Source organism: Ipomoea triloba, chromosome 2, assembly GCF_003576645.1.
Source record: "Ipomoea triloba cultivar NCNSP0323 chromosome 2, ASM357664v1".
In the NCBI taxonomy this organism is placed as follows: Eukaryota; Viridiplantae; Streptophyta; class Magnoliopsida; order Solanales; family Convolvulaceae; genus Ipomoea; species Ipomoea triloba.
The window spans coordinates 7,110,368-7,127,306 of record NC_044917.1 but is presented as its reverse complement, the minus strand read 5'-3'; the positions used below and the strand labels follow the sequence as shown (position 1 = coordinate 7,127,306).

Below are 16,939 nucleotides of genomic sequence, written 5' to 3'. Positions count from 1 at the left end.
ACGTTCAGTGGTCGTAAAAAACCCAAAATACCTTCCTGGTATCAGTCAAATGTATATCTGATAAAAATAATTTTTTAAGAAGGACCATCAATGGACTGCATCACGTTCACATAAAAATAATTTTGTAAAAAGGACCATCAACAAATTAAATAATTGAAAAGTGGCTTATCAACTAAAGTATATAGCTTGTATAACTAATTTTAGAGTGAAACAATTAATATGAATGTTTGGTAAATAACTTTTTAGCTCAATTTATTGATGTCAATAAGCTGAAAATGAAAAAGCTACATTGAGTAGCTAGCTTATCAATATCAACTTATTACATTTTTGTTTTAAAAATCAAATTTACTCTTAATAGTTGTTTATCATTGTAATGTTTATATTTATTGAACTTTTATTATTATTATTATTATTATTATTATTATTATTATTATTATTATTATTATTATTATTATTAGATCAAATGAGAACAAGTCTTTATGAGAGAAATAAAAATCAATCTCAGATTTACATTTGAAAAAATTAGACGAAACAGATAATTTTAAAAAAAAAAATGGGGTGGCATATTCGTAAATATCACCAATTTTACTATGCAAACTTGAACACTAAAATCTACAATTATTAGTATTCACATTTTGCATATTTAGTATTAAAAGATTGCACTTGCAAAAATACGAAAAGAGCATTACTCCTAGGGTTCGATTTTAGAGTTTATGACTAAGTTTTTTGTTTTATTTGGTTTAGTGGTTCACTTTTTACCGCTTAAGTTCTATCATTTAGGTTTTACATTTAAAATTTAGCCTTTTCGTTGATTTTATAAAATTACCAAGTTTGCATATTTAAGTGTTAAAGTTTGCATAGTGAAGTTGATGATAACTATGAAAATGTCACCGCGTTTTTTTTTAATTATTTTTTATAAATATGATCAGATTCGTTGAATTTTTATTGATGTAAGGCTGAAATTGATTCTTATTTCTCTCCTATGGTTCTGTTCTCACAAGATTCTTCGCCTACACACACACATATATATTTGAAATATGTTTTTAATATATTTTTAATATTGAATTATTATGTACTATACAGACTATTTTTTTATAATTATAATATTATTAATAATAAAACAAAAATAATAATAATTCAAAAATAATTAATAATAACACAATGATAGCTAGATAACAATAAATTGTAAAAATATTTTAAGAGTTAAGTAATAAATAATTAACACAATATATCTTATAGGTTATTTAAATGTAATCAACTAAGAGTAAACAATTAATTTTACCAAATACATTTCTATAACCAACTAACATAATCTACTATCATCTAACTGTTAAACACCTCTAAAGCAAAAAAAATTATGTCAGATTAGTAATACATTAACAAATTATAAGACAACAGTTGACAATGAATAAGCATAACAACTTACGAGCAAGTGGAGTGTGGAGAAACACATAGTTCCAAAAAACATTATTTATGTTTGGGCTCGCATGCACGACATTACACCCACTCATTTCATGTCTGTCCTTTTGGAAAACGTTTTCGGGCAAATATTTGTGACCATGAAATAACTACATTAATGGTCAAAGATTTCAACCTCCAATAAACACTTAGTTGACTTTAAACGCTCAAGAAGTTGATGGGATTTAATCTTTGATCTTTTATGATAAATTCATTGTTGTAAACAATTGAGCTATTAATACAAGTTGAAAAACTTATAGCTATTAGTTAGTTGATAGAAGTCTTTAGTAAAAATTAAATGTTAAGGGAGCTTATAAGTGTGAAATGATTTAAAAAAATATGTATATATTAATGACATTTTGATATATATATATATATATATATATATGAAAATATTTAATAAAAATAAATAATGTATTATATGAATGAATGAATTAGATGAAATATAAATTTTACAAAGGAAAGGAGGAGGAAAAAGTTAGAATATAAAAGAAAAAGAAAAAGAAAGAATTAAAAAAACAAAGGAAATAACAAAGAGGAAGAAGATCAAGTAAAACATGAGAAAAGGAGGGAGAAAGTTGAATTTTAATTCAAGAATAGTAGTATATGTTGTTTTTATAAATCTATAAGCTAAGTATAAAATGGAAGAAATAATGAAAATCCATGATTTATTACTCAAACACCATGTTTTATAACATTTGAGAATAAGTTCAAATTAGAGCTTATTTTAAGCTAAATCTCTTTTATCAAAGAGGACTTATCTTTGATTGATAGTTTAAAATACGTTATTTCTATCATACATAAACACAATTTATGAGTGAGACTGTTTTTCTTCTTATTATTTTAAAATTTCTTAATAAATATCTTTATTCATTAATTGTTTATGAATTACTCGACCCATCAATAAACTTTAAAAAATGTCATTCAAAAATCACATATAAAAATGATAAAGTAATATTACAAGATGAATATAAAGAGGTATGGTCTACATATTTGTGTGAACCATAAGTAAAAAATACATTTTTATTATACTAAAATTATAATATTTGTATACATAAAGTACACAATTTTTTTTATATACATTATCAAATAATGTACCTTTAATATATAAATAATGTACTTTTGTATATGTATAAATTTTTCGCATGAAGCATATGGGATTTAATTAATTATTTAGATGAAAAGAATATAAACCAAAAAAGTCGCTTTAGCTTCTGTTACGTTATTAGGCGAATTAAATTAACCAAAAAAAGAATAAAAATTGAAAGGACTTAACTTCTCCCAAGTGAGTGGGTGGGCAAGAACGTGACAACAGATAGACTTGCATACTAACGGCGTCAATATAATTAGTAGTACGAAAAATGGCAATTAGAACAAATAAACAATAGACAAAATATATTAAGAAACATGTAAATATAAAAAATTATGAATATACTTGTTAACATTTTTAAAAATATTTATAAATATTAATTGTTAGTTAATTTCATAATTAAAAAGGTATATAGTAGTTGGAATACGGAATAGGAATATATAGGAACTATATTTCTTTTTTTTTTTTTTTGAAAACAAAACAAAGTTCATATTATTATAATAAATGATCAATACATGAAGGAAAAGACGATAACCAACATATACATTTAGATAAATAGGAACTATATTTCTTTGAATGCAAAATGCAAATGCATTGTAAATGCATGAGCTTATGCATATACATATAGATAAATATTATTTTGTACTCTGTATTATATACTTTATTTTAATCAGCTCCTCAGAAGACAAAGATGAAGAGCAATTAATTTAGTACTCAATAAGCATATCGTAAATAGAAGAGTAAAGTAGATTAGGTGAAAAATGAGAAAGTTTAGTTGCAATATATAAAGAGAAGTGGTTCATCTCTCTTTTGGTATGGACGGAATTAATCTCCATCATAATATTAATTGTTGTAGCTACCCAACAATCTTTTTGGACCAAAAAAACGTACAAATAATTGCTCACACTATACTCCTTTAGGGTATAGGCTAGGATTGGTAGCTATGGTAATTAAAATATGGTGTTCTAAGGCGTCCACGATAACCTCATGTTCCTTGCGGTGCGTTTTATAGCGACAAGTAATGAGGATCCAAACTCCATTTTCTCAAGGATGGATTCGTTGCATTGGGCACGTAGTACTACATCGCATTCTATCTTTTGTTTGTAAAGGTTCTCGTGGTCCAACTTTTTTAGATAGACGGAAAGGGATCGGATAGGGGTTGATTGCATGTGGAAAATAGGAACTAATAACCAACAATAATGCCTGAATTGTCAAAATCTGAAGGGGAAGTATTTGCCGGTGGCTTTTAAGAAAATTTAAAGTGGAATTATATTATTTCCGCACTCTTTTTTTTTTTTTTTTTTACTTGCGTTTTATATAAATTACATTAATTTATCTTTAACTCTTTAAATTAGATGGTCGAGATAGATAAAGTCAATGTTGTATTGTGTAAATGCATTCAAGTTAAATAACATTATTATTGAAGTATGTTGATGTTGGGTCAAATGTTTTTTTTTTCCTTGATAGGTCAAACACTTAAAAATATATATCTTAATGGGATTTGAAATAAAGGACCTTTTGTATCCTATATTGCCAAACTAAAGTTTATATATTCTGTAGCAACTAAATATTTAAAGTATTAATAATGATGCATGTATATTTAATATTATTTTGGTCTGATAAAATGTTTCTTGACAAATCCAGCTTGTTTATATAATTATATTGAATCTTAAGAATTTGAACTTGTACTCTTAAATTTTCTTATAAGACTTATAATATTATTTGATAACTTATCAATATTATAAAATTTATTATTATAATTTAAAAAACCCATGCTAGATTTTGTCCGGGCTTGAGCCGGTTTCGAGTTTGGCTCCATGCTATTTTTTATAGGACCTGAACTGGCCCTCTATATGCCAGTTCATGTTTGGGCTAAGCTCAGTCCAGGCCCAGTGAAGCCCAGACACCTTTTTGAGAGGATAACCTGATCAGTGATCCAAACACCATTTTTTTGAGAGGAATTTCCGGGGGAAAAGAAAGAGGGTTTGTGACCATTTCTTGCGCAAATTATATCGTGGACTGTGGTCCACAATGCACTGTGGACCGCGCATCAAAACGACGTCGTTTTGATTAATGAAAACAGACGGATGAATTCGCGCCACTCACTTTCAGTTCATATACACTACAGTTACATTTTAACACAACTTCAGTTACATTTCAACACAACTACAGTTACATTTTGATATAACTACAGTTTCATTCGATAATATAAAAACACAAATGTGAAACTGTTATTCAGTATCAGTTCATATACACTGCAGTTACATTTCAACACAACTACAATTACATTTCGATATAACTATAGTTTCATTCGATAATATAAAACACAAATGTGAAACTGTTATTCAGTATCAGTTCTATATACTGCAGTTACATTTTAACACAACTACATTTACATTTCGATATAACTACAGTTTCATTCGATAATATCAAAACAAATGTAAGGCAGTATCTTTTGAGATGAACTGTAGTGTCAATTACGGGCTCGTCTCCCACTTACTGAAACGACGTCGTCTTGGGACCGCGGTCCACAATGTAGTGTGGACCGCAGTCCACGATATAAGAACTGAATCAGATTCATCTCTCTCGCATGATACCATGAATTGAATCAACATCGTATCCGCATGTACAAGTAGATACATTCACTACTTGCGTTGTGTTCTGTTGCGTTTTATCTTCTTCAACGCAATTCACTGCCCCGGCCTGCATCATTCCCATCATCCTCAGCTTCAATCCCCCCATCCTTAATTGTTTCGTTATATATATTTGATTATATTAATGTAATCTATATATATATGTCGGCAACAGATCAACAAGAAGCAACGCTGAGAAATTAAATAATAATGGAGACGGCGACGGAGATGGCCGGGACCATAACCTACAACGCCAAACCTTTTTCAAACGCCATGAAGCGCAACACCGGATTTGTTACTCAGGCCAGGATGACGACATCTTGTACCCTCGATCACCTCATCCTGAGTAACAAATCCTGTGTTGCGCTTCATGGATCTTCTCCGTTTGCCCAGGACTCTCACTAAACAGGAAAAGATTACGCAAGCGGAAGCGGTGATTACTCAGCTTGGGTTGACAAACTGCAGACACAGTGATACACCACTGTCACATACCAAAGGGAGTAATACTGCCATCATGCGTACATAGTAAGGTGATATATATAGGTGTCATGCATGCAGAACATGGACTTGGTAGAGACAGACCAAGGAGAAAGCATAAGTTGCTAGGTTACCTTGCTGATTGTGAGCATCCATTAGTGTAGTTTTGATCCTATTTTTAAGCTTAGTAGTTATTTTACACCTTATATAAAGCTCTCTAATAAGAAGTATTAGATGAATGAAATACATTGTTCTTGAATATTTTAGTTTCTTGGAGTTTGTTCTTACTATCGATACGTTTGCGGGGAGATCGTATCACATAGCATCATAGGTGGAGCCCTTTTGAGAGGAATTTCCGGGGGAGAAAGAAAGAGGGTTAGCATTGGACAAGAAATGCAGTTCTTATATCGTGGACCGTGATCCCAAAACGACGTCGTTTCAGTAAGTGGAGACGGAGCCCGTAATTGACACTACAGTTCATCTCAAAAGATACTGCCTTACATTTGTTTTGATATTATCGAATGAAACTNAGTTTCATTCGATAATATCAAAACAAATGTAAGGCAGTATCTTTTGAGATGAACTGTAGTGTCAATTACGGGCTCCGTCTCCACTTACTGAAACGACGTCGTTTTGGGATCACGGTCCACGATATAAGAACTGCATTTCTTGTCCAATGCTAACCCTCTTTCTTTCTCCCCCGGAAATTCCTCTCAAAAGGGCTCCACCTATGATGCTATGTGATACGATCTCCCCGCAAACGTATCGATAGTAAGAACAAACTCCAAGAAACTAAAATATTCAAGAACAATGTATTTCATTCATCTAATACTTCTTATTAGAGAGCTTTATATAAGGTGTAAAATAACTACTAAGCTTAAAAATAGGATCAAAACTACACTAATGGATGCTCACAATCAGCAAGGTAACCTAGCAACTTATGCTTTCTCCTTGGTCTGTCTCTACCAAGTCCATGTTCTGCATGCATGACACCTATATATATCACCTTACTATGTACGCATGATGGCAGTATTACTCCCTTTGGTATGTGACAGTGGTGTATCACTGTGTCTGCAGTTTGTCAACCCAAGCTGAGTAATCACCGCTTCCGCTTGCGTAATCTTTTCCTGTTTAGTGAGAGTCCTGGGCAAACGGAGAAGATCCATGAAGCGCAACACAGGATTTGTTACTCAGGATGAGGTGATCGAGGGTACAAGATGTCGTCATCCTGGCCTGAGTAACAAATCCGGTGTTGCGCTTCATGGCGTTTGAAAAAGGTTTGGCGTTGTAGGTTATGGTCCCGGCCATCTCCGTCGCCGTCTCCATTATTATTTAATTTCTCAGCGTTGCTTCTTGTTGATCTGTTGCCGACATATATATATAGATTACATTAATATAATCAAATATATATAACGAAACAATTAAGGATGGGGGGATTGAAGCTGAGGATGATGGGAATGATGCAGGCCGGGGCAGTGAATTGCGTTGAAGAAGATAAAACGCAACAGAACACAACGCAAGTAGTGAATGTATCTACTTGTACATGCGGATACGATGTTGATTCAATTCATGGTATCATGCGAGAGAGATGAATCTGATTCAGTTCTTATATCGTGGACTGCGGTCCACACTACATTGTGGACCGCGGTCCCAAGACGACGTCGTTTCAGTAAGTGGGAGACGAGCCCGTAATTGACACTACAGTTCATCTCAAAAGATACTGCCTTACATTTGTTTTGATATTATCGAATGAAACTATAGTTATATCGAAATGTAATTGTAGTTGTGTTGAAATGTAACTGCTGTGTATATGAACTGATATTGAATTACAGTTTCACTTTTGTGTTTTTATATTATCGAATTAAACTGTAGTTATATCAAAATGTAACTATAATTGTGTTAGAAATGTAACTGCAGTGTATATGAAATGAAAGTGAGTGGCGCGAATTCATCTGTCTGTTTTCATTAATCAAAACGACGTCGTTTTGATGCGCGGTCATCGATATAATTTGCGAATCTGATTTCAAGGTGGCAGCAGAAAGGGAGTGTTTGGTTTTTTTTTTTTTTTTTTTGAAAAAATAAAATAAAATCACAGATCAAGCCGAGTTTTCAGCTCCGATGGCTCTTCCTTGATTGGTTGAATTGGCAGGTTTTAATTTGTTTCAGGGGTTTTCGCCATTCTGTTGTGCCCACATTTTAATTTAGAGTTAATTCCTTTTTTTGTCATAAATTTATAGGTGGCTATCCACTTTTAATCTTTTTTTTTATAAGAACATACACATTTAGTCCTAGTATTATTGTGACATGAAACATTTTTGGTCTTCTATCAACAAAACAATTTTAATGTCGTTAAATACAAAGTCATTTCAGTCTTTAATTATGAGTTTTTTTAAAAAATAAAATAAAAAATATAATGGGGACAACTCGCATTGTATAAAAATGATCAAAATGTCTCTATATTTAACGACATTTCAACGATTTTGTTGACGGAGGACGAAAAATGACAATGCCACAATAATACTAAGACCAAATGTGAATGTTCTGATAAAAAAGGAGTAAAATTAGATAGCCACCTATAAATCTATGACCAAAAATGGAATGAACTCCTTTAGTTTATTACTTTCTTTTTGCTTCCTTTCCTCCTCTTCTTCTTCTTCTTTTATTTATTTATTTATTTATTACTTTTTTTGTGTGAAAGGGAGGGGCCAGGGCCCAAGGCCCAATGATACGTACTTGATCCTTTTTTTTTTTTTGAAAGAAAGAACATATATATTAAATGACATCTAAAGACAAAGCATTACAGATGATAGGGGGAGGGTTAACAAACCACTCCGTACAATCAGGCAAAGAAACGGGCTGCCTAGCTAACTCATGAGCTGCCCGATTCGCTGATCGTTTAGCGAAATTTAAAAACACATGTGTAAACTCACACAACATGTTTTTGATATCCCTAATAACTAGATGGAAGTAAGAGTCTCCTTCAATAGCATTTAAGGCTTGCATAACTAACAGAGAATCAGTCTCAACATAAACTTTATCATAATGTAGATTCTTAATCCAGCTTAAAGCTTCTCTTACCGCCACTGCTTCTGCTTCCCTAGGTGAGAAAACCCCTCTCCATGGAACACCTCTAGCAGCAACGAAAGCTCCGTTGTCATCCCTTAAAACATGTCCAAAACCCATTTGAGCAATTTCTTTATTAATGGCTGCATCTACATTGAGTTTCAAGAAACCTGCTTGAGGTTTGGACCAATTCCCTGGATCTTGGTTTCTATTGGTTAAACTTGGTGTGCTATTTGCAGTTGATGCCCTCCAATCAAAAAGGAAATTCCTAGCTTTGAATAAAGTTGAAGACACAGGAATAATGGTACTGTTATGCCATAATTTGGCATTTCTTTGCTGCCATATTTCCCAACAAATCATTATTATACAGCAACATTGATCCTTTCCTGTATTATCCAGCAAATAATTCGCCCAAGATGTAAAGGGTTGGGTGGAAGGATACGGTATGTTCAGTCCCATTAAATTCCAGCAGGCTCTAGCATAAGAACAATCCACTAACAGATGATGAATGGATTCTTCCTTCATACGTACTTGATCCATGATCTCCCATCTTCTTTGATTTCTATAATTCTTGAATCTTTATTATCTTATTTGTTTTCCATAATCCAATAGGATTAGAAAACCTACATATTATTTTTGTTTTCTAGCTACACTTCTCGAGTCTTTAATTTTCTTTGATTTCTATACTTCTTGAATCTCTAATCTTCTTTGCTTTCCCTACTTCATGAAATCTGAATGATTTGACAATCTTCAATACCTTCTAAGACTAGAAAACTAACAAAATAAAACACTAGCAACATTTTCTAATCTAAATTAGTTTTAACTAAAAATATGTTAATACAAATATTATCCTAACAAGTACCCAATCCCAGTCTCCACTTCGACATAATGGCCCTGTTTACCACTATTAGTTGTTTGGTTAATAAGCTTTTTGTAATTTCAAAATGCTAAAATTTAAAAGGCTACTCAAAGCAGCCTTTTCAATTAGCTTTTTGAGAAAAGAAATTATACCAAAAAGTTATCAGATAACAGCTAATTTATCAAACAACTTTCTAGAATCAGCTAATATTATTAACAAACCATACCTTCTAACCCAAACAGCCAACCCAATTAGCCAACAGCCATTTACTAAACAGGGTCAATACCTACAACCCAACTCTATCATGAGTTTTACTCCCTTGAAATTCGTTCATCATTTTCCTAAAAGATATCTACGAAGTGAGGGACAATTTGCCAACGCAATTACCAACCAGGCTCCTAGCCTGAAACCCGTACGATGAAGCGATAAAAAATCCAAAACGTCCGGATGTTTGTGCTTTAACGAAATGATGCGCTGTTCAGTTGATGTCGGCTACGTTTCTCACATCTTAAGGCCTTCCCCAATAGTTGTAATTTTGGTGTGAGTTTTGAGGAGTTTTTGTAAGAGTGATTAGAAAAGAGAAAATGGAGTGGAGAAAAAAATAAAAAGGAAAAATATAACAAAACCAAAAGCTGAAAAAAATAAAATTTAAAGTATTTTACGCGCCCGCCTGGGCGCGTGCCCCCGCCTGGGCACAAGAACTGCGCCTCACGGTCCGTGAGGCGCAGTTCCTTTCTCACCAATGGCCCACCAATCTTTGCAAAATCTCCTATTTTGCAGGAGTAAAATTTCCACAAATATAACCCTTTCACATTAGTTAAAACACCAATCACACACTTTTAGGTCTGCAAAATCTCATACAAATTTGCTATTGTGGAAGGCCTAAGGGGGGCAAACTTTGTGGCAAATCATTTAGCTACTATTAGCTTGTTAAACAACGTAACTCCTCTTCTTTCAATTTTCTTAATGATTTGCCTATTATTAATATTATTAAAATAACATTTTTTTTTTCTAATTTGAGGCAAACTCCTTACATCCATGGTTGAACGTAATGATGATATGCTTTTTAATTAATTAAGTTGGTGTATAGCACGCAAGATATGCACGTTTAAAGTTTGTAACATCCCAAACTCAATTTTATCACGTTATCATGTATTTGACTCTAATTAATTTGCTAGAGATTCTAAACTCATCATTTTATCGAAAGTGATGAAATATAAGTTTCAGGTCAAAAGGGCTCCATAAGAGCAACTCTGATCCAATAGGACTACATAAGAGCAACTCTGATCCAATAGTTATATTAGTTGAGTTTTAAGCCATTTATCTTAAAGCAATGAAATTAAAGCTAACTAGCCATTATCTACTACTAGTATAAACCTAGCTAGCTAAACTACTTGGTTCTCCCAACCCTCATTAGGGCTACATAAGCAAGTAACCTGTATCCTACCAACATGACAAGCAATGCCACCACTGATAAGATTACATGTTGCCCTAGCCCTGCTTTCTTAATTGCAGGATGATCCTCAACCAAACAAACCCCTGACCCGGACGAACAAGGATATGTCTCCCCCACCTTGTACTGCGACTCCAACAACAATTTATACGTATATTGCCCGATTGATATGTACTTGATCCATGATATGAAGTTGGGCACGTGGCGCACGTAAAACCCTCCGGCTAGGAGGAATGATAGCATGATCACTGATCCGAGGGTTGTGGCGGATTTCTGGTCCATTACGAAGGCTCCGATGGCGAGGCCGAGGCCCTGGCAGACTAATACGCAGAGGAGGATGACTGATAAGGCGGAGAAGAAGTTGAGGGCGGTGGATTTTAGACCAGCCATCCAGTATGTTATTATGATGAAGACTGTTGGAAGGACTAGCTCCATTGGAAGGTCGCCCACTGTTCTTGCCATGAAGAATGATGAGAGTTTGTACATTCCTGAAGATCTTTCCTTGTGAAGCATCATTTTTTCTGCTGGGAATGTGAAGATTGCTTGGAAGAGTGGGAAGAATCCCCAGAATGATGACGAGAAAAACAGAAGCCCAACCTGCAGTTCTGATCATCAGAACCAGATAATATATAAACATAAATGTATAGTCCAACTATCAGCTTAGACTTTAAACTACCTGATCTTGCAAGTCGGTGGATTTCCACCATAAAGCCCCGGTGAGAAGGGCTACAGCCAAAACTTGGCCTACTTTCAGGCCCGAGAAGGACTCGTACTTTCGCTGTTTCAATCCCCTTTTCAACAACACTGAGAATTGTTCCCACCACGGTATTGCCCATCGCTTGAATTGCTTATGGTCTACGCCGCTCGAAGCCACATCGTCGTCATTAAGTTCATGTAGTTCCCTCTTCAAAGATTCTAGCAAATTGGTCTTAAAAGCGCAAACTAAGCTCTCTTTCACTGTCGCTGGATCCGCCTGCGAATCATCACCCGTAATACCTGTACTCAATTAAATTAAAGAAACAAGATAAAGATCAAGAAGGGTAGAGATGAAGTAGGAACAAAAAAAAAAAAAAAAAAAAAGATATATCATACCATTTGCGAGGTCTAACAAGAAGTCTGAGGGATTCATGGCGACTGAGGGGGAAAATCCAACGCTGGAGAAATAACTCATGGCGTCTGATCCCTTCCCAAAATACAAGGGGTTTCCTTCACACAACAAAAGCACTTTATGGAACAAGTAAAACAACCTGCTCGAAGGTTGATGGATGGTCATCACGATTGTTCTCCCACCCTTACTAAGCTCCCACAACGTGGACACTATCCGCTGAGCGGTGGTGGAGTCCAGCCCAGATGTCGGTTCATCCAAGAAAAGCAGGCTAGGGTTTATCAGCATTTCTTGTCCTATACTAACCCTCTTTCTCTCTCCCCCGGAAATCCCTCTCAAATGGACACCACCTATGATGCTGTTCTTGCACTTCGTCAACCCAAGCTGCGTAATCACGGCCTCCGCTTGATTAATCTTTTCCTGTTTAGTTAAAGTCCTGGGCAAACGGAGCAGCGCCGTGAAGACTAGCGTCTCCGTGACGGTGAGGTGAGGGTACAAGATGTCATCCTGGGTAACAAACCCGGTGTTGCGCTTCATGGCGTTTGAAAACGGTTTGGCGTTGTAGGTTATGGTCCCGCCGAGATGGCCGCCCAGTCGGCCTCCCAATGCGGTTAGTAGAGTGGTCTTCCCGCTGCCGGAAGGGCCGAGCATGGCAAGAACTTCGCCGGGAAACACAATCCCCGTCACCCCTTTCAAGATTATTTTCTCGGATTCATCGGATTTTTGTTTCTTGGGTTTCAGTAAACTGAATCCTTGTTTTCGGGCCGGCTTCACCTTGTAAACCACATTCTCAAACTGCAATTTTAATCAATTCATTGATGGTAGGTTTTAGTAAAATAGAAATTTGATTAATTAAAGAACATAAAACCCATATCTAAATATATTATGGGTCAGCCTATCAGCCAAATTTGACTTATTTGACCACTATTAGTTGTTTGATTAATAAGCTACTCAAAGTGGTCTTTTCAATTAGTTTTTTTGATAAAAAAATATTATACCAAACAACTATCTTTTCAATTAGCTTTTTTGATAAAAAATATTATACCAAACAACTATCTTTTCAATTAGTTTTTTTGATAAAAAATATTATACCAAACAACTATCAGCTAATAGCTAATTTATTAAATAACTTTCTACAACCAGCTAATATTATTAACTAATCATACATTCTAACACAATCAGCTAACAACTATTTACCAAACAGGGCCTATATGAAAAAAGGTACCTTCAAAGTAACAGGACGATTGGCTTTCTTGAAGATGGAAGAAGTATGGGATCCCAGTTGGGGGTTGGCTTGGGTGGTGGGGGCCTCTATGTCGGCCATCTCCGTCGCGGTCTCCATTGTATTTCTCAGCGTTGCTTCTCGTTGATCTGTTGCCGACATAGATTACATTAATTTAATCAAATATATATATATATATATGTAACGAAACACGGATGGGGGGAATTGAAGCTGAGGATGATGGGAATGATTATTGATGCGGGGCGGGGCAGTGAATTGCGTTGAAGAAGACAAAACACAACACAAGTGGATGTTCTACTTGTATGTACATATATGTGGATACGACGTTGATTCAATTCATGGTATCATCATCATGCGAGAGAGATGAATCTGATTTCAAGGCTGCAGCAGAAAGGGAGTGTTTGGTGAGTTATTCAAGGAAGAACATCACAGATGAAGCCGAGTTTTCAGCTCCAAAGGCTCTTCCTTAATTGGTTGAATTGTTTCAGGGGTTTTCGCCATTCTGTTGTGCCCCCCGCACTTTAATTTATTGCTTTCTTCTTGCTTGCTTTCCTGTGTGCGCTGTTTCCCTCATTTCTTTGGACTCGTCTGATTATTTGCCATACTGTATGTGTAACACTTTCCTAGGTTTCTTGTTTACATGTGCCATGATATGAGATAACCTTCTCTCTACTTATAATATATAATTGATATGAGAAGATTAATCTCATCATTTCATTATTTATAAAGTTAAAAAAGTACGGTCTAAATTGTCTATAAATAGGACGGTGCGTGTATTGAACTGATTTACATTTACTCAACAAATCTGATTTACATTCTTATAATGATATCTTTTGTTGATTTGGATCATTAGGTGAGATTACTCAACAAATCTGTTTAACATTCTTCTAATAATATATATTGTTGACTTTGACCACCTTGTAGGATTTACTCAACAAATTTCCACATAATTAATACATCAAAGCTTTCCGCAATGCAATGAATTTCATATCAAAATTAAATTTGTATAAAATTAATTTATTACTATTATAATATTATTTTAAATTAAAAACTTTAATCTAAAATATTATAATCACAAAAAAATTCCTAAATATCATTCAATTATCACATCAGAAATTATTATTTAAGGTTCAAAAATAAATATTTCAAATATCACAAGAATATATATAATTACTACTATCATAAAATCATATATATTCTGGAAGGTAATAATAATACATCATTAGCAAAACTTCTAAAATATTAATCTTTGCACCGCATAAAATATTTTCAAAATAATCATTATAATGATAATTAATACTACTAAGAAATATCTAATATTTATATAGTGATAAAAAAATTTTTTTTTTATAAAATGAAAATCATTTTTCCATTAATGAATATATGAAAAAAGTAAAAACCATTGGGAAGGAAAACTATTGAGTAAACTTTATAACCAAAATTTGCTAAATCTTCCGTGAGTTCCGTCAATCCAAGAAAAAAAAATGCAATTAATGCCTTTTCAACGCCAATACTGTCGCACTGCGTGAAAACAACTTTTTTTTTCTAAGGCAACAACAATTTTTTTATTTTAATATAATAAAAATATATCTAATATATAATTATATAAATAGTATAATAATCAAATTATTATTATATTATCTAATTAACCAATAATATAACAAAAACAAAAACCACAATTAATCTACAGTGCAACATCATTTGAAAAATTATGACTCTTGATGCTACAATTAGAAAAAACATATACAAAAAGCATCATAATCATTTCTACAATTTTACATTAAGAGGTGTTAACCATGTTGCATTTTATGTTATTAAGTTATGTAATTATATTAATAATGTATAGCTTTAGTCAACATGGTTAACAAGAGGGAGTTCAGAATCGTTACTCTTGAAGCCTGCTTTAACGATTGATCGAATCCTTAAACCATCCAAATGCTTTAGCAATCAGGCATGCAAGACCAAATGAACCCCAAGATTTTGTCTCTCTGAAAAATCTATCTTATTACTTCTATAATAGGGCAATACTATTTATATAGTGTGTTTTGGACAAAAAAGGTGCTTTCTCAAAATTACCCAATATATCAATAACCCTTATCGCTTTCTTTTAAAACTCTCCGTATTACCGTAGACAAAAGAAAGTGTGACTTTCAAGGTTCATCGTTAAACTAGCCATGGGTAATATTTAATAACTTATTATTAAATAACTCGTAAATGCACCTAACAGTATGTCATTGTTGAGAATATAATATATAAAATTATAAATATAAATGTGCAATTCAATTATCAATTTAAATTTTTAGTTATAATTGAGCACATGTTTCAATTTGATATTATGATCAATCTCATGTCAAAGATCGAGAGTTCATGTCTTTACATTAATTAAATCTCTCAAAAGTAACCCGCTCTGTCATTGTTCACTAAGTCATTATAAATTGAAATTCCTATGGCTCCTAAGAGTCTAAGACATGCATGCCTAACAAACGAAGGATATGATGTCAAACTAATCATCCTTATTTCTTGGATAGGATTGATGCCTATCTTTTGCTGATAATAAGGGAAGAAAGGCATGGAGAGAGGAAGAAGAAACGCAGGAAAACGTAAAGAGCAGAAATTGGGGAGGTGGAGAGCTGCTTTTAATTTGGATTTGTTCGGACAGATGGACGGTACTTTTTTCTTTTTAATTACAATCTAACGTGTCCGTAATATATCTACTTAATAATAACATAATATGACAACTTCCTCAATTGGAATAGAACTCGAATATGTAACCTTCTATTTGAAATGGTACGTCATCTCCTTAGTTAGGCTTACGTATTCGCTTACGTAAGATGGGCCAAACACGTACCATGTATCTATTTCTAAAAGAATCAGCTTCGATGAATATAATGCATTGTCGTTGAGTGTTACTATTGATTTTTGTATGTGAGAAAAATACGGGAGAAAGCAGATAATTTTAAAAACTACATTTATTATGTATAAAAAGGACCTTCGAAGGTGCTGGCGGTGTACACGTGGAGAAGTCTTTGGTGACTAATCTTTCTTCATTATACATGCATACTCGGTAGCTTCTAGAAGATGACCCATATTCATTTAGCATCATGCGTGAATGAATTGCCTTTAAAAATGACCCATATATCATCAAATGAAATATCAAATTATAATAGATACAATTGGGCTTGAGCAAAAATTTGTTTACGAAATTCAATATGTATCCAAAGGCACATTATATTAAAGTAACAATGCAATTATTATTATTACTTTTTTTTTAATAAGTTGTTATTAACCTATATTTTTAAAAATTGCATTGTAAATATTATTATTTAATACAATGACCAAGTATTATAAATTAACAATCAACAAAAAAAAAATATTGTTAGGTTATATATTGTATTCGGGTAAGCCTAAGCCCAAACTAACCCTAGTGTCTTCCCTCCATGGTCCAACATCTTTTCCACTGGATCAAGGCTTCGAAAGGAACTTGTATTAGACCTTCCAGACTTCTAGGAGAAATTATGCTATGGACCCGACTCCATCTTGTAAACTAGACTCAGGTTC

General features: G+C 33.5%; 2 protein-coding genes across 3 annotated transcripts; both read right to left on the bottom strand.

Annotated features, from left to right (window-relative positions):
* Positions 1–8,430: 8,430 nt before the first annotated feature.
* LOC116010174 lies at positions 8,431–9,261 on the bottom strand. Its single transcript, XM_031249457.1, has 2 exons — positions 9,253–9,261; positions 8,431–9,057 (listed from the first exon to the last, which is right to left on the bottom strand). The coding sequence occupies exons 1-2, from the start codon at positions 9,259–9,261 to the stop codon at positions 8,431–8,433; spliced, it is 636 nt and encodes a 211-aa protein (XP_031105317.1).
* A 1,583-nt stretch (positions 9,262–10,844) lies between these two features.
* LOC116011137 (ABC transporter G family member 9) lies at positions 10,845–15,371 on the bottom strand. Of its 2 annotated transcripts, XM_031250655.1 has the most exons (5): positions 15,271–15,371; positions 13,364–13,509; positions 12,126–12,933; positions 11,710–12,029; positions 10,845–11,630 (listed from the first exon to the last, which is right to left on the bottom strand). In XM_031250655.1, the coding sequence occupies exons 2-5, from the start codon at positions 13,478–13,480 to the stop codon at positions 10,971–10,973; spliced, it is 1,905 nt and encodes a 634-aa protein (XP_031106515.1). In that variant the 5' UTR covers positions 13,481–13,509; positions 15,271–15,371; the 3' UTR covers positions 10,845–10,970. The 2 variants fall into 2 exon arrangements, with proteins under 2 accessions (XP_031106515.1, XP_031106514.1); XM_031250654.1 differs by lacking the exon at positions 15,271–15,371 and having other exon boundaries at positions 13,364–14,297.
* Between the last annotated feature and the right edge of the window lie 1,568 nt (positions 15,372–16,939).

Bases quoted from the DNA above. Each gene is read 5' to 3' on its own strand.
- LOC116011137 (XM_031250654.1), bottom strand. From the start codon at position 13,522: ATGTCGGCAACAGATCAACGAGAAGCAACGCTGAGAAATACAATGGAG. The intron at 12,030-12,125 runs GTATGATATATC...AATTGAGTACAG, and splicing joins CTTGTTAGACCTCGCAAATG to GTATTACGGGTGATGATTCG. The intron at 11,631-11,709 runs GTAGTTTAAAGT...TCAGAACTGCAG, and splicing joins CCACCGACTTGCAAGATCAG to GTTGGGCTTCTGTTTTTCTC.